At 42.7% G+C, this 27,575-nt stretch overlaps 1 protein-coding gene across 1 annotated transcript in view; it reads right to left on the bottom strand.

The window, feature by feature from the left end:
• Nucleotides 1-6,292: 6,292 nt before the first annotated feature.
• The window catches only part of WDR59 (WD repeat domain 59), a 126,228-nt gene continuing 104,945 nt past the window's right edge, over nucleotides 6,293-27,575 (bottom strand). Inside the window, exon 26 of the mRNA XM_053666598.1 lies at nucleotides 6,293-6,563. Coding sequence (XP_053522573.1) covers nucleotides 6,391-6,563 — 173 coding nt within the window. The 3' untranslated portion in view covers nucleotides 6,293-6,390. The remainder of the gene's footprint in view (nucleotides 6,564-27,575) is intronic.

Here is a 27,575-nt window from a genome sequence, read left to right as displayed (position 1 = left end):
CTTTGCCTCTCTCCATCCAGCCTTCCCCAGTCCCTCGGGCAATCCCCCCACCATTGTTCATATCCATGGGACATGTGTGTAAGTTCTGTGACTACTCCATTTCCTATACTGTACTTTACATACCCACAGCTACTTGTGCTGGACTTGGAGATTCCCAGGTGAAGCCAAGCTGTGAATCTAGCCTGGCTGCTGCTAGTACTGGGCCTGGCGTTCACTGAGGACAGCTGTTGCTTGTTTCAGAAGATTTAGGAAGTTGTGAAGCATGAGCCAAGATCAGCCATTCATATGGAAAAGCAGCTTGGGTGTGCCCATATATTGGACGGGGTGGAATCTCTGGGGATCTCCAAGGCAGGTCAAATGGAGTTAGCCAGGTTGATGGAGTCTCATATATGGCACCAGCTTGCTGGCTCTGTGTGGGGAGAATTTAGAAAAGGGACAATGGCCTCTGCTTGCTTTGATACCAGACACTTCAGTTCCTCCCTTTGTACCACTGCTGCCTTTCAAACTGCTATCCTGCCGTGGGAGCTCAGGGCGGGTGAGTTTGGGTAGGTGAGTTCATGTGTGGGTTCTTTAAGAGGAACTGCTTGAGGCTCCAGCAGTTTTTTCCACTGACTCAATCTCCACTGGTTTTTGCAGCCAGAAGTTGTGGGGACTTATCTTCCTGGCACTTGAACCCTGGGCTGGGGGACCTATGATGGGACTGGGACTCCTCACTCCCAAGCCATCCCTCCCAAATGTTTACCCACCACATGTGAGTAAGGGACCAGCCCATTCCATCTCTGTGTCGCTCCTACCAGTCTGGATGGATGTGGTTTCTTTAATTCTGTAGTTGTCAGACTTCCATTCAACCTGATTTCTGATGGTTTTGAGTGACAGTTGTCCTATACTCTAGTTGTAATTTTGATATGGTTGTGCGAAGAGGCAAGCCATGTCTGCCTATGCCACCATCTTGATCAGAAGTCCCCAAATGTTTATTTTCTGATGAACTTCTTATTGAAAGTGAGCATGTCAGAACCAGTGGGTATCTCTTTTAAGCTGCAGGGTGATCTAGAAATTTGGGCCAAGTGATCTTATCTGATAAGACACCTGCAGAAACCCTAGAGGTTGGACACAGAATGAATCTCCTGAAAGGAAATGGTTCTTGATGGGAACCCAGGGGTGAAGGGCCAGTTAGGAACATTGCAGAAATGAATAAGGTGGCAGAAGCCTCCTGCTCTGCACTAACCCAGTCTGGTGGGGTAACTGAAAGTCCAGTGAAGCCTAAGGAAGGTGATGCACAGGTATGCAGAAATGAGGACAAGACAGGTCCTGCCAAAGTCAAGGGTTGTAGGGATACTGCTTTGGAAGAGGCTGGGAAGACAAGATGAGTTTGGCGGTCTCCTAGGGTATTTGCTTAGAAAACCATGATGGTAACCAGGCAAAGATAGTAATTCTTCCAGATGTTCCCCACAATCCAGGTGCAGATTCTCTTTCCCATCAGTGAAGCCTGGCCTGATTCATTCTTCTTTGTGTGTGTTTGTTTATGATCTTTGCTCTAATCTATCTCATTTGATCTGAGCTTCAAGAAGCATTGCACTCTTTAGTAAGAGTAGTAGCCAGGGTCCATTCAGGAAATCAGCAACCACAGAGAAGTACTCATTTAAACCAATTTTAACAGAGAGAATTCATCAGGTACTGGGGAATAAAAAGCAAAAAGGGAATTCTGACATAACACCGACAGTATAACCTCAGGAAGCAAGTCCCATTCCGAGGGCTGGGAGAACAAAGGGAAGAGGCGAGGCTCACTGGAACCTCAGAGCTTATGGGAGGGCTCCGGAGACCTGGGGCCCAGACCCCTGAGGAGAAGGCACTGCCAGGCTAATGCAGCCACCTCGGCCAATTCCTTTGGCTGGGATTGGGCAGGAAATCCCCCATTTCTGCTCCCCAATTTCTACCAGGAACAAATATGTTGAAACCTAACAGCAGTTGCCTAAGATTCTGCAACAGCCTCTATGTGACAACGGCTCAAGCTCAGAAAGTCTAAAGGAGGAAGATCCAAACATCATCCATACCCTGAAATGGCTCAGTCCCCAGGACTCCCCAGAGATCTTGGGCCTTAGCCCCACCAACATGAGCTGGAGGCACAGTGGGTCCCCATGAGTTTGTTTTGGGGAAGCAGACGAAAGGAGAACAATGACTGTGGTCTGATGCTGTCTTTGAGGACAGCCGGACGAGGGCTAAATATTACAACCAGGAAGCTCTGCCTTGACCCGGACGGCCATGCCTCCCCAGGCTTCTCTAACAGCCGGTGTCACACCACCAGCACCCACCCTCGCACATGCCAAAACTGCAGACAGGACTGCCTCCTCTGCTCCCAGAAGCCCAGCAAATCGGGCTCACGACTCCCATCTCCACCCGACCCGGCACTGTTCTAACGGGGACTGGGCGCATGGACATTTTCCTACCCTTCCCACCGGTTCCTTCTAAAACAAGAAAGACCAGTTTTTGGCTAAAAACCCGTTTCCCTAAGAAATATCCTCCACTCCATATAGGCATTCACACAGATGAGAACCTTTCATCCTGACTCACAGTCTTACATCTTCAAGATGATATTTCCCCTTCATTTTGATAATTTATCTCTGTCTTGGAGATAATGGAGACATGGAGTGGGACCGGCCAGCTGAGCTGGAAAACTAGTTTGATTCTCGTGCAGCCTTGGGGAAAAGTGCTGGACAGGACTGAGGTGTGGCATGGTTTGTCCCTAGTGTGACTGCAGCAGATCTAACTGGGCCGCTGCCCCTGTCCTGCAGCTGCTGGGTGTTGCTTGCTAACTGCTCACACCTACACCTCCTCCTGCCCTTGGCTGACCATGGCTACCTCGCCTGGAGATGCCTGGGAAATGATGTCCCGTCCTCTGGAGACAGCCTATAACCAATGAGTGATGGTGTGGGTGCGTGACAACTGTGCCTCTGGTATATGTAGGGGACAACCTTTGTGATACATTTCACACGCCAGTGTTCCCCTGGCGTCAGACTGAGACTAGCCTTAATCTGAGCCCACGTCTTGGCTTGGCTCGTCCCCTTCCCTCACTTCCTTAAAACTAGAATAACCACTTGAGGTGCTGCTTCTGGGAAAAAACATTCCTAGAAGAGTGTCTTGCCTGATACCAGTCCTGTAAGATGATCAATAAGAACTGTTCCATGACCAAACAGTCTGAGCAACAGCAAATTTTGTTTCCCTCCTCAAGAGTCAAAATGTATATTTAAAATTCTGAGAAATATGGCAATAAGCCTGTTTAACTGTGCTTAATTCTGTTAGCACCAATTAGTATCACAGGAAAACTCATCTAGCAATGTGCCCCAAGGAGCCAGTCAAGTTCAGGAGGAGTAGGATGGGGGCAGGAAAGGAATATCAGAAGAATCACTGATCTAGAATATTCTGAGACTAAGTCTATTGTGAGGCTGGCCTCGGGGGTTGGGCTCAGTTTGGGGATTAGAGAGAGGATTTGTGCTGTGACTCACTTGTAACCCTGGGGAAGCTCCCGGACCAGTAGTGACCCAAGTCCATCCCTGAACACAAACGACAAGGCTGAACCAGCCCAATGGTGTGGAAGCGTCATTCCTGTCACCCTGCTGGCTCCCTTGCTGACCTACAGCCACCACTGCTGTACCTTGCTGTCCCCAGGGACCACTTAGATGGGCCACCTCTCCTTTCACTGACAAATAAGAAGACTATCTTTTAACTCTAGGGAACTATCATTTCCCTATCATTTCCCAGTTAACTATCATTTAACTCTAGGGAACTTCTGGCTTCTTCGGAATTGAAGAATTTCCACAGCCAAATTCAATCTAGGAAAATAATTCATCATAATCCCTCTTCTGTTCTTTCGCCTCTAAGAAGGTGGAGACTGTTCTCCACCAACAAAGGGGGTCGGCAGTGGGACAGCAATGGCGATAGGGAATCAGATCGACATGAACAGGGTAGTGCTGGAAGACCAGAGGGTCCTGAATGGGGCAGGGCAAGTGAGACAGAACCGATCTCTTCTAGTTACTGTCCCCTGGCCCCCGATTCAGGGCGACACGGACACATGCTGGAGCCAGGGCCCGCTTCCCCGAGAGTCATCCGTAACCCTCCTTCTTGGGCCTGGCTGCCCAGTCCATTCCGTGTGACCAGAGAACTTGCACTCCCTGTCTGCTGCTCATGGAGGAACTGGGGCCTAACTGGACGAGCGGTGACCCCCAGTGCCTAGGGTCCTACTCTGGGGAGCTCAAGGCTTCAACAGGCATCTGAGTGAGGGAGCTGGCTTCCACGTCCAACCTCCAAGGCCACCCCAAAAACTCTGAGCCTCCAAACCTGCAAACTGCAAATAAAAAGCCAAAACACACTGAAGAGAAGAATTTGAAATGTCTGAACACCTGATTATACAATTCCACTTAAGAACATAATATCACATACAAAACTGACTTGAACAAGCCAGCTTATACTTAACCAATAATCGAATTGTCCCCAGATGTGAAAAGGCCATGAAAACTGATGGCGTGGAGGTAGGTCTGGGGAAAACATAAAGTAAGAATAAACTTGATCAGAATACCAGCCCATGTTGACTGGAAGTGGTACAGGTTTAATAATAAAGATGTAATAACAAGTGCTGGTGAGAATATGGAAAAGTTGGAACCCTCATACACTGCTGGTAGGAATGTAAAATAGTGTAGCGATTTTGGAAAACGGTCTGGCAGTTCCTCAAAAGGTTAAACATGGAGTTACCACATGACCCAGAAATTTGACTTGTAGGTATATATTCCAGAGAAATGGAAACATATATCCACAGAAAAACTTGTACACAAATGTTCACAGCAGCATTATTCATAATAGCCAAAAGGTAGACACAAGCATCCCTCAACTGATGAATGGACAAACAAATGTGGTGTGTCCAAAAAAATGGAATGCCATTCAGCCATAAAAAGAAAGGAGATTTGGTGCATGGAAACATCATGTTAAGTCAAAAAAGCTGGTCACAAAAGACTACATATTGTATGATTCATTTTTAATGAATGCCCAAATGAGGCTAATCTATAAAGACAGAAAGTAGAGGCCGTTATATCTCTCCATACCAGGCCCCTCTCCCTTCTTGGAGAGTTAATAAAAACTTTATTCTCTCAAAAAAAAAAAAAAAAAAACAGACAGAGTAGACTGGTGGTGGTCACCAGAGGCTGGAAGAAGATCAGGAGGTCAGATTACATTAATTTCCTAGGGCAGCCAGAACAAATTACCATAAACTTGGCAGCTTAAAACAACATTTATTCACTCCCAACTCAGGAGGCCAGAAGTCAAAACTCGAGCTGTGGCAGAGCCGGTTCCCTCTGGACCTCTGAGGGAGAGTCCGTGTCTCTCTCCTGGCTGGGTGCTGGCAACCCTTTGGTGCCCCTGGGCGCAGGGCTTTGTTAACTCTGCTCTCTGCTCCCACCTCCACACTGCCCTCTCCCTGGGTCTCTGCACGGACACCTTGTCTACCTCTTATAAAAACACTCATCACTGGGTTTAATGACCCTAATCCAGAATGACATCATTTCAAGGTCTTTAATGACATCTGCAGATTCTTACTCCAAATAAGGCCACATTTTGAAATTCCAGGTGGACATATTTCTGAGGCCTCAATTCAGCCCACTCCAGGGGATGATGGCAATAGGATACAGGGTTTCTTTTGGGGGTGATAGGGATATTCTAAAACTGATCGTGGAAATAGTTGCACACCTTGGTGAATAATACTGTGAGCCACTGAGTTGTGCACTTTAAACAGGTGAATTGTATGGTACGTGAATTCTATCTTATTTAAAAAAAAAAAAGTCACAGCATCTTACTGCGCCACCTGTTCCTAAGAGTGACAGACCTATTCCTTTACGGAGCTACGGAGGATTAAAAATAACAAACAAACAGAGCATCGCCTCTCTCCCTGAATCTCCAGCATAGTAAGACTCCCTGAAAATACAGCTATTGACTGTGTCACTCACGAAGTGGTTTTTGACAGAAAGACAGAAAATTGGCTTGTTAGCCATCTTTCCAAAGTCTGTTAGAACTTCGAGATTATCATAGGAGTACTGAATTGCTAAATCAAACTGAATAAACAACAACAAAAAAAACCCCTCAGTATCCTTTTCTGCATTTTTATAAATTGTTATTGAGATGTCCTTAAAAGGCAAATCATTTTTCCATCAACGTTTATCTACTACTCACTACATGACAGAAATACTAAGCACATGACACCAAATACTAAATTAAAGCTCAGATACCAGCATAAGCTCAGATCCCTTACCTTGATTTGGTGCCTTACTGGAAAGTCAAGACTTGTCTGGCTGTCAAATTTTCATAGGGGAGAGATGTGTGATGATGTCTTCCATGCTTTTGAAATGTGGACTAAGGGAGTAGAGCCCATAGCAAGTGGGCACCCGTGAGTCTCCTGCTGATGTCTGCAGAGAGCGTGCACCAGCTCGGATGCCACCTCCTCCAGGAAGGCCTCCTGGTGTGTTGGACACAGCTCTCCTCCATGTGTACTCCTGTGGTAGTTGGCACACTCCTCTCCACATAGCCTGGTTTAGAGTAGATATTTAATAAACTGGTTAAAGGTAAATCAAATGGAAGCCACTAATGCAAGCCACCTAGGAAAACTTAAATTTTCTAGAAGCCCCATTTAAGAAGATAAAAAGAAACAGGTTAATTTTAATAATACATTTTATCTGACTCAGTTACCTAAAATATCAAGACAATATTGTCACTATATAAACTTCGATGAGACATCTTAATCCTTTCTCGATGCATTGAGTCTCTGAAATACAGTATGTGTTTTATACTCTCAGGACATCCTAATGTGAACCAGCCATGTTTCTAGTGCTCAGCGGCCACACCTGGCCAGCAGCCACCATATCGCGCAGCACAGATGTGGGACATCTGCTACATGGTAGCCACTCTGCTGAGTACTTTATATCCCTATCACCACAATAAAAACAACTATAATCAGCCTGCACTGCAAGCTTTATATTTATGCCATGGCAGGCATTATACTAGGAGCCTCACTTGGATTACTGCACTAATCTTCACAGCAGAACTGTGATTACAAACCACAAATTACAAAATTGTTGTTCACTTTCCACAGGAGGGAATTGAGGATTAGAAATGTTAACAAACTAGCCCTAAGCTGCACAGCTACTGAACAAAGGAGCCAGTCCAAGATGCCCCAGGCAGAAGCTGCATTCACAAAAACCTTCCACATGGTTACTTGAAATCCCCACATCCACCTTGCGAAGCAGGTTTATATTATGAGTCTTTTTGAAAAATATGTCTACCTGTGTACCCTTCAGACTGAGTTAGTAAAGACTGAGCTTTAAACATGCATTTGTTTTGCCCTGGCAAGTATAGCTCAGCGGATTGAGCACCAGCCTGTAAACCAGAGGTTCATAGGTTCGACCCCAATCAGGGCACTTGCCTGGGTTGCAGGCCAGGTCTCCAGGAGGGGGTGCGAAAGAGGTAACCACACGTTGATGTTTCTCTCCCTCTCTTTCTCCCTCCCTTCCCTTTGCTCTAAAAGTAAATAAATAAAATACTTTAATAAATAAATAAATAAATATGCATCTGTTTTGGACAGCTTTATCCTTACCACCATAAAATCACTGGCTACTAGTATACAGGGTCTGGCAGAAGTAACACTTGCTCAAGTGTGGGTGGTAGGATACGTGAATGTCTTGCATAAGATGGACAGGAACTTGAACATTTCGCCTAACATACCCTATGGTGTGCTTGCGTGTGATATTGTTATGTTACCTAATTACATGCTTATGATTTTGTAATAAAAGATTTGGTGTAGATTACCAACGCATAAAAAAGGGGCATTTTTTTGTGCTGGACCCTGTATTATTAAAAAAATAGGGTGTGAGCTCAATTGTATCCATCTATTCACCTTTAACTCAGAAGTAAAAGACCGTTAATTTACATCCCTATTAATTTGATTTATGAATTCCAGTTATGCAGGTTGTTAATTTTCAAGCAAGAGATCAGAACAGAAAATAGCTGTTTAATTCTACCATGTTTTGCAATGTGTTTTAAATGGTTCTCACAAAGGCTAAAAGCCCGTAAACCACATCACCTTCAATCTTCTCCAGCAGCACGCAGGGCCTTGCAAAAATAACAATGTGATGGACAGCAAGGGCATCAGGTTCTGTGGCAACTTCTACCATATGGACACGGGGTCCCTAAGATTAGGGAGGTTTTCTAGTCTCTTTAGGAGAGGAAAAAGCAAGAAAAGAGTGATATGATCCTTAGTTGCAGATTCTGAAGCTCTTAAAATTTCTGGTGTCATGTAAATTCCATTGTTTTGCCTGCTTGGCATGGCTTGACATGGCCACGTGGTGGCCCAGTCATGACTTTGAAGTAGCGATTTCTCAAATCTTAGGATTTGGCAAGAATCACTTGGAGATGTTTATAAAAATGCACACTTTTGCCCCGACCCTCTGAGATGTTGATTCAATATCTTTAGGTGAGACTTGTAAATCTACAGAACCTCCAAAAATTCTCTCCTCCATAACACAATTAGAAAACAGGCAAAATTGTTCAGAGTTCTATAAATTAGCCAAAATCTTACAGCAATCCAGGGAGCACTCATTCAAGAAAAGTGGCCAAATCTTTGGCAGGCCTTGTGGCATTTTTTAACTTGCCCCACTCCTAACCCTCTCTTTCCACTTCTACAGTAACACTGAAAAAAACAGCCTGAAATAATGGGGAGACCCAGTAATCTGATGGTGGTTCCCTAGAAGAACACTTGCAAAGTTGTCTTATTTCACCTGACTCAGAGCTCACCCATTGACAAAAAGCCTTTTCCCTTGGGACATCTGTCAAAAACATTTAGGGACAACTGCTTAATTTCATAGTTGCTTGAGGTGGTGAATAATGGCTGGGGCAAACAATACGCTTTATTTTAAAAAGGTACTTAAAAGGATACGCTGGGTTATGGGATTTTATAGAGTTGCAATGAACTCCAGTACATCCTTGGGCCTTTAGAAAGCCATGCATTGTGTCAGGTTGTGTGCATGCTCAAGAATGAGATGAGAAAGCCCTAAATTCTCACCACTCACTGACCTTGAAGCACTGCACAAGCAGGAGGTGAGGGCTAAGAGGGAGCTATGGGCTGCCTGGCTGAGCGTTGAAAGCAAGCCCCTACTGGTACTCACAGCCTTTTGGCAAAGACTTATTGGTTCCAGGCATTAAAGAAAATCTCTGTCCAATTATTAGTTGACACTAAACAAACCGAGCAGAGACCTCAATGGTCAAGCATGACAAAAAAAATACAGACTTTACAGAAATACTTCCGAAAGGTCACTGAACAACAAAACTAACATTAGCAGCAGCAACAAACCCTGGTGGGAGAGTATAGAGGAATCTGATTTCCAGATCTGTGGAATTAAATTACTTAAATGTCCAATTTTCAACTAAAAATTATGAGACATATGAAGAAACAAGAAAGCACAGCCCATACACAAGAAAAAAACAATCAACAGAAATTCTTCTTGACAATGCCCAGACATTGGACTTTCTGACAAAGATTTAAAATCAGCTATTTTCAAATAACTAAAAAAAGGAAACATTTATAAAGAGCTAAAAAGAGAACTAAGGAAAAGTTTGAGAATGCTATCTCACCAAATATAAAATGGCAGAAGATAGAATTTATTTTAAAAGGGAGCAAATATAAATTCTGGAGTTGAAAAGCATGACAACCACCATGAAAAATTCACTAGAAAGGCCCAACAACCTATTAGAACAGGCAGGAGAAAAAGTCACATAATGTGAAGATAGGTCACTGAGATTATCCAGTCTGAGGAAGAGGAAGAAAAATGGACAAAAAATGTACAGAGCCTCAGAAACCTCTGAGTCACCAGTAAGCATGACAATATATGCAGGGAAAAAGAAAAGGAGCAAAAAGAATATTTGAAGAATAATGTCTGAAAATGCCCCAAAATTGATTTAAAAAACTAATCTGCATATCCACGAAGCTCAACAAATTCCAAGCAGAATAAACAGAAAAGGGCTCATGCCAAGACACATCATGATGAAACTTTTGAAAGAAAAAGACAAAGAAAATCTCAAAAGCATTGAGAGAGACGCAACTCATCATGTTCAAGGAAGCCTCCGCAGGTTTAACTGCTAATATTTCATCTGAAGCCAGAGAGGCCAGAAGACCATGGCATGACACACTCAGGGTGCTGAAAGAACAAATTGTTAATTCAGAATTCTATATTTGGAAAACTGCCCTGCAAAATGAAGGACTGGTTAATAGATCCTCAGAAAAACAAAAACTGAGAGCATTCATTACAAACGAGCCTGCCCTGCAAGACACACCAAACAGAGTCCTTCAGGCTGCAATGAAAAGACGCTATACAGTAACTTAAATCCACATGAAGAAATAAAGAAAGTAAAGGCAGCTATGTAAGTAGATAGAAAAGACATTATTAAGGTATTTTTAATTGAATTTTCCCTCTATCTGATTTGAAAGACAACTGCATAAAGCAATGATTATAAAGCTGTGTTGATGTGCATGTAATATATAAAGATATAATCTATATGACAATAATAGCACAAACGAAGGGGAGACGATAAGGCTACCTAGGAGAAAAGATTTGTGTACGACTGAGATTAAGTTGTGCTCATCAGAGCTAGATTCTTTAGGGTAAGATGTTCATTGTAGTTCCCTGGGCGAATACACACATACACCACATCAAAAACCCAGCCAAAGTAATGACAAAGGAATTAAAATGGCACACCGGAAAATGTCTATTTAACACAAACAAAGGCAGTAATAGAGGTGTGTCTGAGGAAGAGTTAGAGGACCAGGCAACTCGGAGAAGACTGATCTAATTTTTTTAATCAAATTTGGGGCATGTTCACTCATTATTCTTCAAATATTCTTTTTGCTCTTTTCTCTGGAACTGCCATGATGCAGTGTAAGAAGATAAAATCGGAGAGGTGGGCGGGATCTCACTGGTCATGCAAAGCCTCATGAGCTATGGCACAGAGTGTGGGTCAGACATCTTTGATCAGACATCAAAGGACAGAGGCTCAGTAGATTCTGGTCTTGGGCGTACGTTGTCTGTCTGTCTGTCTGTCTGTCTCTCTCACAGATGAGATAAACAGCAGGCAGACACTCTTCAGTGTCCCTCCCAGCTCCTGGAGACCCGTGACTAATACAAGTATAACAGCATGTAGACCCAAATTAAGAAAGTCCATCTAGATTTACATCATCAAATAATTATTCAAGGAAAGAACAGTGTCTTTTAGGCAGGAGGATAATGTACAATTAACTGTCGTAACTATTTTGCTGTGTTGCCATAGAAGTGAACATTTCTCTATACAATTTTTTTTTAAGATTTAAAAAATAATTTTTTTAGTGAAAGGGGGAGGGAAGGAGAAAGACTACGAGAGAGAAACACTGATGTGTGAGAGAAACATTGATTGGTTGCCTCCTGCATGTCCCTAACTGGGGACCCGGCCCACAAGCCAGGCATGTGCCCTGATCAGGAATCGAACCAGCGATGTTTTGGTTTGCAGGCCAGCATTCAGTCCACTGAGTCACACCAGCCAGAGCTCTATACGAATTTTCAATAATTTTCCTGTATTCTTGCTCTCACTGCTCATTTATTCATTTGTATTTGATGTGAAGTCAAACGTCCACTTGGATGCCTTCTGGAGTATCACTGTGCTCACTAATGAGGCTTAATTTTATAAAATACTTCTTGTGCAATGTAAAATACTTCTTGGTGCCTGCCTGAACCAGATCCTTTCCTTATGTCTTGGTGTGACTCACAAGAGGTAAAGCCACACTAATTCTTGCTCTTCATCAAAGTTGCAGGAAACAGGAACAGGGCAAGTGCCTGCCAGCACGTCACCCTGTGAGCTGAGCCATCGGAGACCTGCAGGCGCCAAGGTCACTGTGTCTGAAAAGCAGCTGTTGAGGATACCTATAGTGGAACTCACAGGAAGCTTCTGAGAAGGCTGACGGTTTGCACCTAAGACTTAAGGAAATGGATTTTTCTCTTCTAACTGCATTTTTTTTTCAACTGCATTTTTTAAGGATGACTCTTTGTGCCCCGTGCTGTGTCCTTGTCAGAGCTTCTACATTACAACTATAACACCTGGAGAGTTAAAAGGAGAATTCAAATGGGAAGTATTCCTCTCCACCTCACTTTCCACAATTCCTCTGTTCGTTCTTATCCTGCTTCTCCCTTTTATTCCATCCTTCTTAAGGCACATTGACCACTTAGGAGATTTCATTCACTCGTTCAACAAATATTTATTTGTGCCCTGCCTCATTCTTTTAGGTATCCAGGGATGACTGTGTTAGTCATGATTCTTGGTTGCCATCAGCAGAAACAACTCCACACAAAGAGAGAAGTAGATGGAAGGCAGGGGAACTGGCCTTGGGAAATGGACAGGAAACAGGGCAGCTGGAAGCAACCAGTGAACAGGAAGGGCATCATCGCCTCTTAGCAGAAACCACTTGGTCAGGATGCCACCTGCACTGCTGACACAGGCCACTGCTGGACACCACCGTCCCCATGGACAGGTCCAACCATCTCATCGTCTTTGTGTTGCCAGCTTAGTACCCTGTGCCTGCCCCAGGTGGGAAAAGTAATTGGCCAAGCCAGGTCCTATGTCCATATCCTAGTGGCTTAAAGCAGGGAAAGAGTGGGTCTTGCACTTTTATGCTTCCATGGTGGGGAGGTAAACTGAGACAATGGCAGAGGGAAGAGGGAGCTCAGAAATAGGAAGGGCCCTGGCAGCCAAAAACAGCTGCACATTTTGGTAAGTAAGGCACTGAACTTGTCCTTTGGAAATTCCTAGTTTTGGAGGAGACACACAACAAATAAGCCAAACTCAACACAGAAAGATAAACACAATATCAGAGACATGATCAAGTAAAAGTACAGCACCAAGGTTCTGAGCCCAAGCTCTGGATTCAGAGGAACTGGAACTAAGTCTTGGCTCTGCTAGGTATACCCTCTGGTTGCTTCCTCGCTGGTAAAGAGAAGTTAGTAACAGTAATCTCTTTGGAGGATGGTTATTAAATAAAGTATGCACCAGTTAGCACGGTGCCTGATATGCAGTGACACCCCAATAAATGTTAGCAATAACTATTGTTATAGAGGGCCCTGGGAGCGCTCCTGGAATTGGCTGAAAAGTTTTTTTTCAAGATTTTATTTATTTATCTTTAGAGGGGAGGGGGGAAGGAGAGAGGGAGAGAAACATCAGTGTATGGTTGCCTTTCGTGTGTCCCCTGCTGGGAACTGGCCTGCAGGGAACCAGCCTGCAACCCAGGCATGTGCCCTGACTGGGAATCGTACCGTGATCGTGTGGTTCGCAGGCCCGTGCTCAATCCACTGAGCTACATCAGCCAGGGCTTGGCTGAAAAGTTCTTGATCACTCACACAAAACTCAGACCTAAGGGTTTAATCTACTCATTTTTAACTTTGTCTTTGCAAGTGGATAAGTGACCCTGCCTAAGGCAGGGCCATAAACTACAATTGCATTTTCTAATCTTTCTCCTAGTACTTCATTTAACTCACAGAAAAATGAACTGGGTGGGGTGGAGATGGGTCATAATTCTTGCATCGAGTTCTTAGAAGGTTTAGCAACTTTATCAACAAAATTGGGAGCCTCCACACTAGCAGGAAGCTGTGCAGGAAGCTTTTGAGAGCCACGGTGCTGGGGAGGAAGGGGAACTGCAAGCACACACCAAGTTATGTGTGTCCAAAGCGGCCGGCTGAAATTCTAAAATCATTGCCCGCTTCCCTGGCCCTCTGTAATCTGGCCACTGTCTAATGTTCTGGGATTAGGAGAAGAGCATTTCTCTTTATGCTTCTACAGGCTTGTCCTGTGCTCTCTGTAAAGTCAGACAATGATTTCATACCTTGGTTTTCTCCTCCAAAGCAACGCTGTCTGTTAGAACTTTCTGCCATGGTGCAAATGTTCTGTGTCTGCACTGTTCAACATGGTAGCCACTAGCTACTGAGCACTAGAAATATGGCTAGTGTGATTTAGAAACTGAACTTTCTATTTCAATTGGGGTGAAGGAAAAAGGGCTTCTCTTCTCCTCTTCTCAGAAAGCCAGTTTTCCTACTCAATGGTCCTGTTCCATTGCTTTATTCTTAGGATCACGACATATAACCTCACACATTCTATCAGGATAAAAATGGGAAGACTATGTATTGTCTTCATTAGGTTACTCTTGAAAAATACACCATTGACGGTGGTAAAAGATACAGACTTTGTATGAGAAGTCAATCCTGGGTATGTAAAGCACAGCAGGGCAACTATACAGAGTGGGGCAAAGGTAGGCTTATTGTTGGAAGTACGTGAAACAGAGTTTATTCTTGTGTTATCACTTATTAATTATTGTATTATTTTCCATAGGAATAAGTGTAAGCCTACTTCTGCTCCACCCTATAGTTAACAATATTGCATTATATATTTAAATTGTTAGGAGAGTAAATCTTAAAAGTTCTCATCACAAGGAAAAAATTATATCTATGTGTGATAATGAATGTTAACAAAACTTATCATTTCACCATATACAACGTCTGTTTGGAAAAAGTCCAACCATTGTCAATATAATGAGAACGGTTTGCATGACATTGATGTAACCCAGCAGCCAGGGAGGATGGACTGAAATGCACATGCGTGAACAATGATGACTTCACTGTAGTAGTCAGTGGGGGCAGTAGATGTCATTGAGTGAGCATGTGTACTCTGTGGCTGTCATATTCAAAATGACTGAGTGAATAGAGCAACAAATCTGCATCAAATTTTGTGTTAAGTTTGAACATTCCTCCTCAGAAACTATGTGAATGATTCAGAAGGTCACAGCTATGAGCTACTGATGATTGGCAGCTTCATCAAAACAACATGCCTGCTCATGTGTCAAGTCTCATATAGAGTTTTTTTGTGAAACATCAAATCACCCAGGTGACTCAGCCCCACTGTGGCCCAGATTTGGTGACCTGTGACTTCTGACTTTTCCCAAAACTAAAATCACTTTTGAAAGGGAAGAGATTTCAGATCCATCAATGAGATTCAAGAAAATACAATAGGGCAGCTGATGGCAATTGGGAGAATTTGTGAGGTCCCAAGGTGCCTACTTTGAAGGGGACTGAGGCATCATTGTCCTAAGTACAGTGTTTCTCATATCTTGTATCTTCTTCAATAAATGTCTCTTTTTGATATTACATGGCTAGATATCTTCTGGAATGACCTCATGTACATGTATACAATCACTGTGCTGTATACCTAAAACTTATACAATGTTATATGTCAGTTATATCTCAATTTTAAAAATTGAAAAAATACATCATTAATATTTACTCTCATTAAACAAGATTGAGCATCACTTACAAAATTTGGTAGTAGAGTCATTCAACGAGTAATAAGTAACCAAATATTTACCCCTTAGAATAAATCAGAGAGACCTTTCGGCCAAGATGGAGGCGTAGGTGGAAACACTGTGCCTCCTCGCACAAAGACAACAAAGTTTTAGTAACAAAACACAACCAAAACACAGAAAATTGAATTGTACAGAAGTCCAACAACAACGAACCGTTCAGCCAGACCAGTAAGAGGGGTAGAGCCAGCGGCTGGCAGAGTGGGGTTGCGCAGGAAAAAATCGGCCAGACCGACTCAGGCAAACAGGCAGAGGTTGGCAGATCCCAGGTGCGGGGTGGCAACGGGCAGACCCAGTAAGGACCGCGGTCACATATTCGCGCATAGATAAACAAGGCAAAGGAGCAAGCAGTGAGACAGACTGTGCAGGCCCCAGTGGCTTTCAGGAAGCAGTAGAGGGGACCACTGTTGCCCCTCTCTAACTCCACCCCCACATACGGCATCACAACCCAGTAACTGGGTTGCCCCACCCTGGTGAACACCTAAGGCTCTGCCCCTCATATGTAACAGGCCAAAACATTATGGCTCAAACACAAGAACAAATCAAAGACCCAGAGCCAATATTTTTAAGTGACCAAGTGATAGCCAACCTATCAGATGCACAGTTCAAAACACTAATGATCAGGATGCTCACAGAACTGGTTAATTTTAGTCACAAATTAGAGGAACAAATGAAGGCTAAACTAGTTGAAATGAAGAGAAATGCACAGGAAACCAATAGTGATGGAAAGGAAACTGGGACTCAAATCAAGGGAGTGGACCAGAAGGAAGAAAAAAATAACCAAACAAAAAAGAATGAAGAAACAAGAATTCCAAAAAATGAGGAGAGGCTTAGGAACCTCCAGGACATCTTTAAACACTCCAACATCTGAATTACAGGGGTACGAGAAGGGGAAGAGGAAGAGCAATAAGTGGAAAGCTTATTTGGACAAATAATAAAGGAGAATTTCCCCAATCTGGCAAAGGAAATAGACTTCCAGGAAATCCAGGAAGCTCAGAGAGTCCCAAAGAAGTTGGGCCCAAGAAGGAACACACCAAAGCACATCATCATTACTTTACCCAAGATTCAAATGAAGGAGAGAATCCTAGAAGCAGCAAGAGATAAGGGGGGACAGTCACCTACAAAGGACTTCCCACCAGACTGTCAGCGGATTTCTCGAAAGAAACCTTACAGGCAAGAAGGGGCTGGAAAGAACTATTCCAAGTCATGAAAACCAAAGACCTACATCCAGGATTGCTCTATCCAGCAAAGCTTTTATTTAGAATGGAAGGGCAGATCAAGTGCTTCTCAGATAAGATCAAATTCAAGGAGTTCATCATCACCAAGCCCTTATTATATGAAATGTTAAAGGGGCTTATCTAAGAAAAAGAAGTTAAAGAAACATGAACAGTGAAAGGACAGCAAACTCACAGTTATTAACAACCACACCTAAAACGGAAGCAAAGTAAAAGGACAGTTAGATCAGGAATGAACCATAGAAATGGAAATCACATGGAGGGTTAGCAACAGGGGAGTCGGAGGAGGAGAAGGGGAGAGAAGGTACAGAGAATAAGTAGCATAGATGATAGGTGGAAAATAGACAGGGGGAGGGTAAGAATAGTATGAGAAATAGAGAATCTAAAGAACTTGTGACATGTGGACATAAACTAAAGGGGGGGTGGGGGAGGGGAATAAAGGGGAGGTAATAGAACAACTGTAATGGCATAATCAATAAAATATATTTAAAAAAAGAATAAATCAGAGAAAAGGAGAGACATAATTAAGGACAAATTTCCTACAAATAACTATGTTTACCTTATTGATAATATTGTGTTAGTTACCTGATGATAGTAATTACATTATTAATAATGTTAACAATGTTGTTAATCATTAACAGTAAACACTCAATAAATGCACCCATTTAGAACCTAGATATTCATTAGCTATTCAAAAATGACCAACCAAGCCTCTTTTCATGAGCTCTTTAGAACCTATATAGTTTAAAAGAAGAGAATGTTTTCAAACAAAGTAAAGATTCTTTCTAATTACACTTTTTGAAAGGCATTTATAGCTAAACCTAGTAGAGTCTAACAAATCAGTTGACCCATACTACCCGGTAACAGGAGTTTTTTGCTTCCATGTGCAAAATTAATAGTCCAGGATTTTTCCTTAAGTACATGCAGTTATCATCATTTATTTTATGGTTTCTCGTAACAGTTCTAAAACTAAAGTGTTAATTTTATTTATTGATTGATTTTAGGGCAAGAGACGCCAGTCTGTTGTCTCACTCCCTTCCGCACTCACTGGTTGATTCCTGTCTGCACCCTGACCTGGGATCGAGCTCGCAGCCTTGGTGAATCAGGACGATGCTCTCGCCAGCAGAGCTACCCAGCCAGGGCCTAAAGTGTTAACTTTAAAAGTGCTGCAGAGTTATAAAGAGTTATAAAGAGCTTAAGAGGAAGAATTAATGAAGGCTTAGTCTACCCACAAGAAAGTAGACCTCGAGTTACACTGTCATCATTTTCCTAAGGCAGCAATTGTCACACCGGCCTTAACAGTATCAACTGCTTACCTGCACAACCCGCCATCCTGGCTGCGGTTCTAGCTTTGGAAAGTTTTTTCCTAGTTTCATTTGTCCTTGGTCATTAATTTCTCCTCCTAAAAGACGGACAGGCAACAGTCAAACAGGACATTCACCTTCTGTGGCATTCAGGACTCTTTTGCTCTCTTGTCCCTGCCTCAATCTATATATTCTGGGCCAAGGAAAGAACCTATAACAATGCTATCTATCTATCTATCTATCTATCTATCTATCTATGTATGTATCATGTTTGCTTAAGACTATTCAAATTTCTTATTTTACAATTCTGGAGGTCAGAAGTCCAACATGGGTCTTTTGGGCCAAAGTCCATGTTTTGGCAGAACCATGTTTCCTTGCCTTTTCCAGCTTCCAGAGGCTGCCCACACCTCTTAGCTTGTGGCCCCTTCCTCCATCTTCACAGCACAACCCTCCACACCCGATTCCGTCTTCGTGTCTCTCCTCTGCTTCTGACTCTCCTGCCTCCCTCTGGTAAGGATGCCCTTGAAGACATTGGGCCCACCCTGGTTAATCCAGGATAATTTCCCTATCTCAAGATCTTTAATGACATCTGAAAAATCACTTTTGTTATGTCCTATAAACTGAATGCTTTTGACCCCCCCCCTATTTATATATTGAAACCTAATCCCTGATGTGATAGGGTTTGGGATGGGGCCTTTGGGAGGTGAACTGGGGATGACAGGGAAGCCCACATGAACTCGGAGATCTTATAAAAGAACTCCCTCGGTCCTTCCCCCATGTGAAGATACGGGAAGAAGCCAGCTGTCTAAGAGCCAGGAAGCAAGTTCTCTGAACCTGCCAGCCTCCAGAACTGTGAAAAATAAGTTTCTGCTGTTTAGAGGCCTCCTAGTCTATTGCATTTTGTACGGCAGCCCGAACAGACTACACCACCACGTCAGACAATGTATTCACAGGGCCCTGGAATTGGGATGCACACTTCTCTGGGGGACCACTCTTCAGCCTACCAGAGAGATTTTATACTGTAAGCTGCCTACAATAATGCTTTTACAAATAAATGGAAAGTGGAATTTTACTTCTGGCCTTGATTTTTTAGCTTACTTTATTAGTGAGCTTGACCAGAGCTCACTTGACCATCCCAACTTGACCAGAGTTAAGCAGCCATGGGAACCCCTGAGAGTTTGCAAAAACCCTCCAGGACTGAGATGCATAAATATCACTTGAAAAGGTTAGAATGGATGCCATGGCCTCTCTGCTCTGTGAGCTGAGCAAGACGTGGCTGGCTTACTTCTTTGGCATACTTCCAACTACACTCCCAAGATCACTCACAATGTTCCTAATGGCTAAGTCTTGAAAGGGGGAAAAAGCTACTATAATAAAAATGATAGTCATCTTTTTATAATCACTCCTATGAAAATAATAATGTCTCAAACTAAAATGCCATAATTTAGGGTTTAGCTTGCATTCTGTTTTTAAAGAAGTACCAGTAAACAGAATTTTTAAAGCTACCATTTATATAGAATTTAGCAAGTGTATAATTTTTGTACATTATAGTTTACAGAATAGATTATTTCAAATCTATAGAATAGAAACTGAAAACGTTTCTGTAAGACAAAGATAAACCAACAGTAGAAATGGGCTACCGGAGCTGGGACACCATAGTAATCTCCATCTTTAGGTGTGTTGCTTAATAGTAAAGGAAATAATACAGGTTACTTTACACAATACCTTTACCCAACAGCCCCAAGGCCCATTCCAACAATGAGTGCATGTTAACATTCTGTACAATTGAGTGAACAATGGCTGTAAAAATACTTCTGTGCTCAAGGTATGCAGATGTCACAATCAATTTGTTGCACCACAGTATTTTTCAGTAAATCTTTCACCTACAAACATGAAGAAATGGAAGGGTAGAAGGTAGCAAGTTTGAGTAGACAGGACATCCACCTGAGACAACTGAGGTGTGCACTAAACACCAGCACCAGGTCACAGACTGCCTCCTTTGGACTTAGTGGTACGGTGGAAAGGCAGTCCTGAGTGATAGTCCTGGCTTTTCAAGGGGGAACTTATCATGATCGGCACTTGCTTAATTTCTCAGTGGCTATTTCTTTACCTAAAAGAACACCAGTAAGAATGAGAAACTTTGAGGCTGGGTGAAAAAGGTGAAGAAATTAAGAAGTACAGATTGGTAGTTATAGAACAGTCACGGGGTTGTAAGTACAGCACAGGGAATATAGTCAATAGCATTGTAATAATAGTATGTGGTGCCAGACAGGCATGGGACTTATTTATGAGGGGGATTAATTTGTGAATTACATAAATATCTAGCCCCTATGCTGTACACTGGAAACTAACATAAAATAACAATGAACGCCAAATGACAGGCCTAGGCAGGCCTAGGAGGAATGGAAAATCACCAGGCGGGAAACTGTACCGTGGGAAGCTGCCTGCCGACCCCACCCAGGACAAACAGACACCCGGCTAAGACTGGGATCTGGGGTTGGCCTATCCAGCATAACAGAAGGCAGCTTTAACTCTAGGCTGATGAGATGTATCAAGAACAATGGTCAGCAGAAATGGCACCCAGCAACCAGCTCTAGTCAGTCAGACTCTGACACCCAGACCAGATACCCTTCACGCGTTTTTGTGCTTAAAAATCCTGCCCTAAGAACAACTGAGCGAGTCCCAGCCTCTCTTGGTTGGCTCCACATCCCCTTGTTTTCCCGCTGATAAGCCCTGCTCAATGCATGGCTGCTGCATCGGTCTGGTGTCTTCAGCAACTCTGACCTAACACCAGCTGCGATAGAAATTTAAAAACTTGACCAGAGAACACATTTTATTTGGACTTTTAAGTTTGAGTTGTTAACAAATGACTCTGAAATGGGGGCTGATGAGGTGGACACAGAAACAAAACATAAGGAGAGTACAGAGTTCAATGAACTCTTACAAGCAGCAGCAAGACTGGCTGCAACTCAAGTTGGGGGTAAGAGAAGAGGTACCAAATTCCATCTCCCTAAATTAGAAAGATAGGTAAGGGTCAAATCTGAAAGATGACCAAAATGTGTGATGCCCTGGGTCAGGAAATTTATAATGAACCCCAGTTCAAAGATGTAGAGTTGAGAGCCAGACACGGAAAAGCCCTGAGCTTGTCCACCAATAGTCTGGTGAATCCAGGTCCCCGTGTTCCGGCTGCCTTCTTGGCCAGTTGCCCTGAAACTCTCTCCGGTGTGGTGACAAGCTTGAGATGCTTACTCAGCTCCCCTTAAACAGATAAATGAGGCTCCAGCTGCATGGCTCAGTTGGTTGGAGCATTGTCCAGTACACCAAAAGGCTGTGGGTTCGATCCCTGGTGAGGGCACATGCCTGGGTTGTGGGGTCAACGCTCAGTTGGGGCCCATGTGGCACTGATGTTTCTCCCTCTGTCTCCTCCCCTCACCTCTCTCTAGGATCAATAAATATATCCTTGGGTGAGGATTTTTTTAAAAAGTGGATTAGTTAGTTTTCAATCCTAGAAAGTCACAAGTAATAAACACAGAGATGATGAGGAAATAAAGTTTTCATATAAACTGTGTCGACCCTGATGTGATAAGGTATATAATCATTGTACTTCTTTTTACAGGTTTTATTCATTTTTCAGTGGTTTGAAACATGACAGACAATCTGATATACTAGAGAATTTAACATATAATTTTAATTGTAATCCTGAGAAAAGTTTAATTAAATGAGTGTACAGTCAACATTTAAATGCAGAAAAATCTGATTTTCTAAATGTAGATGTTTGATTTTTAACATACAGAAATGCTTTCAGATTTTTATCTTACTAAATGTATATTTTGATTTATCGGACTTATATAAGAGTTATCTAAATTCCTAGCAAGATCTTTTTTTCCTAGCAAGATTATTAAAAAATATTTTATTTATTTACTTTTAGAGAGAGAGGAAGGGATGGAGAAAGGAGAGCTAAGAGAGGAGGGAGAAAGAAGGGAGAAAGAATGTGTGTGAGATACATCAATCAGCTGCCTCTCACACACCCCCAACTGGGGATCCAGCCCGAAACCCAGGCATGTGCCCTGACTGGGAATCCAACCAGCTGCCCTTCAGTTCACAGGCTGGCTCAGCGGTGAGCCACACCAGCCAGGGCTCCCTAACAAGATTTTATTGTTAGATTTGTAAGGATCTCTCATAGATGCTTGCAATATTCAGATTTAAGGAAAGAACTTAATTTTCCTCCATAAGCTGTACAGGAGGAAAGTATAGTTCTCTAGAGAAGAACACTGGCTAACGAATACAGAAAGAATGAAAGAAATGAATAGCATCCTTCCGCACACCCTAACGAAGTAATGATTCTGGGCAATGGCCCTCACCTGCCAACGCCATCAGGTGGAAAGCTGGGGCGTTATAGTAACAATGGATGTATCCGGCTGACAAAACAGAACCCATGGGTCATTCTTCACATCACAAAAAGCGAAACCACCACATATTATGTGTCTCCTGATGGAAATACACAAAACCATATTGAATGTATGGTGTTGTATATTTCTTGTCAAAATCAAAGCCAAATGTGATCAAGTCCCTAAATTACAGTTGCCAAACTTAGTAAATAAAAATACAAGATGACCAAACACTGCATGAAGTATACTTACTCTAAAAAAATGCTCATTGTTTAGTTGAAATTCAAATGTAACTGAGAGTCCTGTGTTTTATCTGGAAACCCTGCTCCATCCCTAACTGGCATTTCACAGAAAATTACCTAGTAGTGTAACCAGCAAACTCTGGAATGGAAAATCTCCACAGGACAAATGTCCTTCAATAAATAAATTGCACGCCCTGGCTGGTATAGCTCAGTGGATTGAGCATGCGCTGGGAACCAAAGGGTCACCAGTTCGATTCTCAGTCAGGGCACATGCCTTAGTTGCAGGCCATACCTCCAGTAAGGGGCACGTGAGAGGCAACCACACACTGATTTTTTCTCTCCCTCTCTTTCTCCTTCCCTTCCCTTCTCTCTAAAAATAAATAAAATCTTTTAAAAAATAAATTGCAAACAATAACTTATTTGCTGATTGGAAAAAAAATAATTTGTTCTTTGACAAATAAATTACAAGAATGGAAGGGGAAACCCATAGATCCTTAAGATTAAAAGAGACTCTGGAGGCATAGCAATAAATTCAATGTGTGGACTTTGGGTCCCCATTATCTTCGTAACCTGCAGGGAATCGGTTCTAGGATACCAAAATCAACAGATGCTCAAGTCCCCTTTTAAAATAACATAATATTTGCATGTAATCTATGTACATCCTCTTGCATGCCTTAAGTCATCTCTAGATTACTTACAATACCCAGTGCAATGCAAATTCTATGTAAATCCTTGTTATGCTGCCTTGGTCAGGGGAGGACAAGAAAGTCTGCACAGGTTCAGCACAGACGCAATGTCTGCCTACACTGTATACCTACATCAGCAACAGTGTGACACTTTTTCTGTGAATACTTTTGACCTGTACTTGGGTTGATTCTGTGGATGGAGGCCTGAGTGCACTAATAAAATATTTTTAAATTACTGTTAAAAGTAGTATCATGGTTGTGCTTCACAAAAGAATTTTTATCTTTTAAAGATACATACTGAAGTGCTATGGATGAAATGGTATGATGTCTGAGATTTGCTTCAAAACAAAGCAGGATGGGAAAGGCAACAGGAATAGACACAAAATGAGGTTAGCAGGTGCTGACAGTCGTTGAGGCTGGGTGAGAAGTATGTGAGAGTCATTATCCTGTCCTGTCTTTGTATATAGTTGAAAGTTTTAAAAGGTTTTTAAAAGGTGGGTGTTTAAAACAAACTAAGGTTTACATGTAGAACTTAAATAAAATGTTAAGATTCAATGAACTATAAATTTGCATGCTTCATAATAACAGAAAGCAATGATAAATTTAAATTATAGGTTAGTGAAAATAAATATACTATATTTCCCCATCTGTTTATAGACCCATTTATTCTACCCAGAGACACCTCTGGAACCCCAAGGGTCACAGATTAGGAACTCCAAACTTGAGCAAAACTGGGGGGGCCCCACCTGCAGGGCCCCCCCTGGCCACCACAGATGAGAATAAGTCTACCAAAGCATGATCTGCTTGGGGAGGAAAGGTGGTCGATCTCTCAAAGAAGAAGGGCCAAGACCCTTTTCCTCAATGGACTTTTATTGGGTTCATTTTGCACAAGAATACAGGTAAAACTCATTAATCATTGTCAGGCAGTAAGGATCAAACAACAGTTAACATACAAAGAATTTGAGGGCCTATTTTGAGTCAGGGTCAGATAGCTAAATGGCCATAAAACTTCGGGAAACAAACTCACTTCCTGCTTAGACCCTTATCGTTAAATTGAGAACATTCTTAGCAAAGCAGGTTTCACAAGATTTTATGTATTCTTTCTTAAGCCTGATCACCCAGGGAACCTGCCCTTTCCAGCACAGGGCTGCACCGCCCTCTGTCATTGTTTCGGGTTAAGTCAGGCAGAGGAGGCAAGATAGCCAAGGAATTAGGAGAAATGAGGACTCAGGCTTCGTCAAAGCCAAGGGGCAAGGGTCCATCACCCCCTTTTGCTATAGCCCCCCCAAGTCCTTCCCTGGGGCCTCCCTGTGATTGTGTCTGTCTTAGGTCGCTCCCCCCTTTGGGGAATCTTACCCATCACTGGCTAACCAATCAAGCATTGGAGGCCAGTTATGGATGAAGTAAAAGGAGCAGAAGCAGCACTCCTGCCAGGGAGATAAGCTTTGTCCCCTTAGTGGCTTATGGTCCTAAGGTCGCTCACTCAGCGTTAGCCATGGGGGCGGGGGGGTTACAGCTTCTGAAACCAGGCAGGGCAGTTCCCAACACAAAACAAATAAAAAGGTCTTGGAAGTTCCCAGGAATGGAACTGAAATGCACATGGGTACAGCCACCTTAACGATGGTGGACTAAGTGGAAGAGATGTTATAGAAACAGAAAAATTGATGCCCCACATTCTTTAATTTCACAATGGTTAGAAAATACACCTGAAGTCAGAAGCCTACTAGCACTCAAGGAGAAAACTTGAAAATAATAAGAGCATGCTATTGGTGCACCAGTACACCGGGTGAAAGGACTATTTAGCAAATATTTACAAATCATCTCCCACAATATTTCATTTCTGACACCATAACTCAGGGGTGTCAAACTCATTTTCACCAGGGGCCACATCAGCCTCAGCCTTTCAAAGGGCCGAATGTCATTTTAGGCCTGTATAAATGTAACTAACTACTCCTTAACTAGGGGCAAGGAGCTCGGCACTGCTGCTGGGTAGAGATAAGATGCCAAGATGGATAAAACAAGGTGGAGGGCTGGATCCTGCCCTCGGGCCTTGTGTTTGCCACCTGTGCCATAACTTACATATATGATACCATAATGATGGATACACATTACCATACACTTGTCCAAACCTATAGAATGTATACCAAGGGTGAGCCGTAAGGTAAACTATGGCCTTTGGGTGATTGTGGTGTGTCAGTGTAGGTTCACTGATTGTAACGAAAGTACCACTCTGGTGGGGGGTGTTGAGAGTGGGTGGGGCTGTGTATGTGTGTGTGTGGGGGGTGTATATGGGAATTCCATACTATCCACTCACTTTGCTATAAACCTAAAACTAAAAAAAAAAAAATTTTTTTAAAGTGAGGTTCCCTTTGATCATCACTGACAATCTTTGTCTCCCTGTTGTTCTAAGGTAACCATAGTTATTGGCTTAATGTGTGTCCTTCCAGAAAGTTCTCTATGTATAGATATATATGTGTACCAATAGAAAATACATAGCATCATATTGTGGACTTCTGTCTGCTTGTCTTGCATCTTTTTCTTGTGGTCATTTGTCAAATAACCCTGATTAAATGCTAAGTGATTATTAAGCTATTGACTCATAACCCTTTGATCTGTGACCCTTTTATACATCATTTGCTAAAAACAAAAAAAAATGACTTTCAAGATAAGACAGGCTACCAATATATTAAGGATTTGGTTATGTAGATAAAAACTTGCTCCGTTACTTTGAAAGCTGCATTAGTCCAAAAAAACGCGTCGTGCTTGTGGGTGAGACAGGAAAGCAGGGCTGATGCCCAAAGGCTGGCCCAGCACCCTCGGCCGGGTCTTGCTGTTCTCCTGGTGAACACAGACAATTTCACAGAATGTCAATGTCAGGTGGGCCACTTGGGAATCATGTCTGAACACAGATAATACCTGACTACCACCTGAACCACAAAACACCAATCACCCCCCTCTCCGAGCCAATAGGAGTTGGTTGCTGCCTCTTTTTTTAAAAGTATATTTTATCGATTATGCCATTATGGTTGCCCCATTCCCTCCCTTCATTCTCCTCCACCCTGCACACCCCTCCCCTCCATATTCCCCCCTTTAGTTCATGTCCATGTGTCATAAGTTCTACATTTCTCACACTACTCTTGCCCTCCCCCTGTCTATATTCTCCCCACCGTCTATGCTACTTATTCTCTATACCTTCTCCCCCACCTCCTCCTCCCACTCCCCTGTTGCTAACCCTCCATGTGATCTCCATTTCTGTGGCTCCGCTCCTGTTTTAGGTGTCTGCTTAGTTTGCTTTTGTTTTAGGTGTGGTTGTTAATAACTGTGAGTTTGCTGTCCTTTCACTGTTCATACTTTTTTATCTTCATTTTCTTAGCTAAGTCCCTTTAACATTTCATATAATAAGGGCTTGGTGATGATGAACTCCTTGAACTTGACCTTATCTGAGAAGCACTTGAACTGCCCTTCCATTCTAAATGAAAGCTTTGCTGGATAGAGCAATCTTGGTTGTAGGTCTTTGGATTTCATGACTTGGAAAACTTCTTTCCAGCCCCTTCTTGCCTGTAAGGTCTCTTTTGAGAAATCAGCTGACAGTCTGACCTTTGCAGGTGACTGTCCCCTTATCTTTTGCTGCTTCTAGGATTCTCTCCATTTTAATCTTGGCTAATATAATTATGATGGGCCTTGGTGTGTTCCTTCTTGGGTCCAACATCTTTGGGACTCTCTGAGCTTCCTGGACTTCTTGGAAGTCTATTTCCTTTGCCGGATTGGGGAAGTTCTCCTTTATTATTTGTTCACATAAGTTTTCCACATGTTGCTCTTTCTCTTCCCCTTCTGGTACCCCTGTAATTCAGATGTTGGAGTGTTTAAAGATGTCCTGGAGGTTCCTAAGCCTCTCCTCATTTTTTGGAATTCTTGTTTCTTCATTCTTTTCTGTTTGGTTGTTTCTTTCTTCCTTTTGGTCCACTCCCTTGATTTGAGCCCTAGTTTCCTTTCCATCACTATTGGTTCCCTGTGCATTTTCCTTCATTTCACTTAGTGTAGCCTTCATTTTTTCATCTAATTTGTGACCAAAATCAACCAATTCTGTGAGCATCTTAATCACCAGTGCTTTGAACTGTGTATTTAATAGGTTGGCTATCTCTTGGTCACTTAAAAGTATTGGCTCTGGGGCTTTGATTTTTTCTTCCATTGAGCTTTTTTTTTTTTGGGGGGGGGGTCTGGTTCTGCCGGTTAGGTAGTAAGGGGAGGAGCCCTAGGTGTTCACCAGGA

The sequence above is a fragment of the Artibeus jamaicensis genome, unplaced genomic scaffold (assembly GCF_021234435.1).
Source record: "Artibeus jamaicensis isolate MK-2021 breed Jamaican fruit bat unplaced genomic scaffold, CSHL_Jam_final contig_464, whole genome shotgun sequence".
NCBI classification, from domain to species: domain Eukaryota; kingdom Metazoa; phylum Chordata; class Mammalia; order Chiroptera; family Phyllostomidae; genus Artibeus; species Artibeus jamaicensis.
The sequence above is the reverse complement of the archived record's forward strand: the minus strand, read 5'-3'. Positions and strand labels throughout refer to the sequence as shown.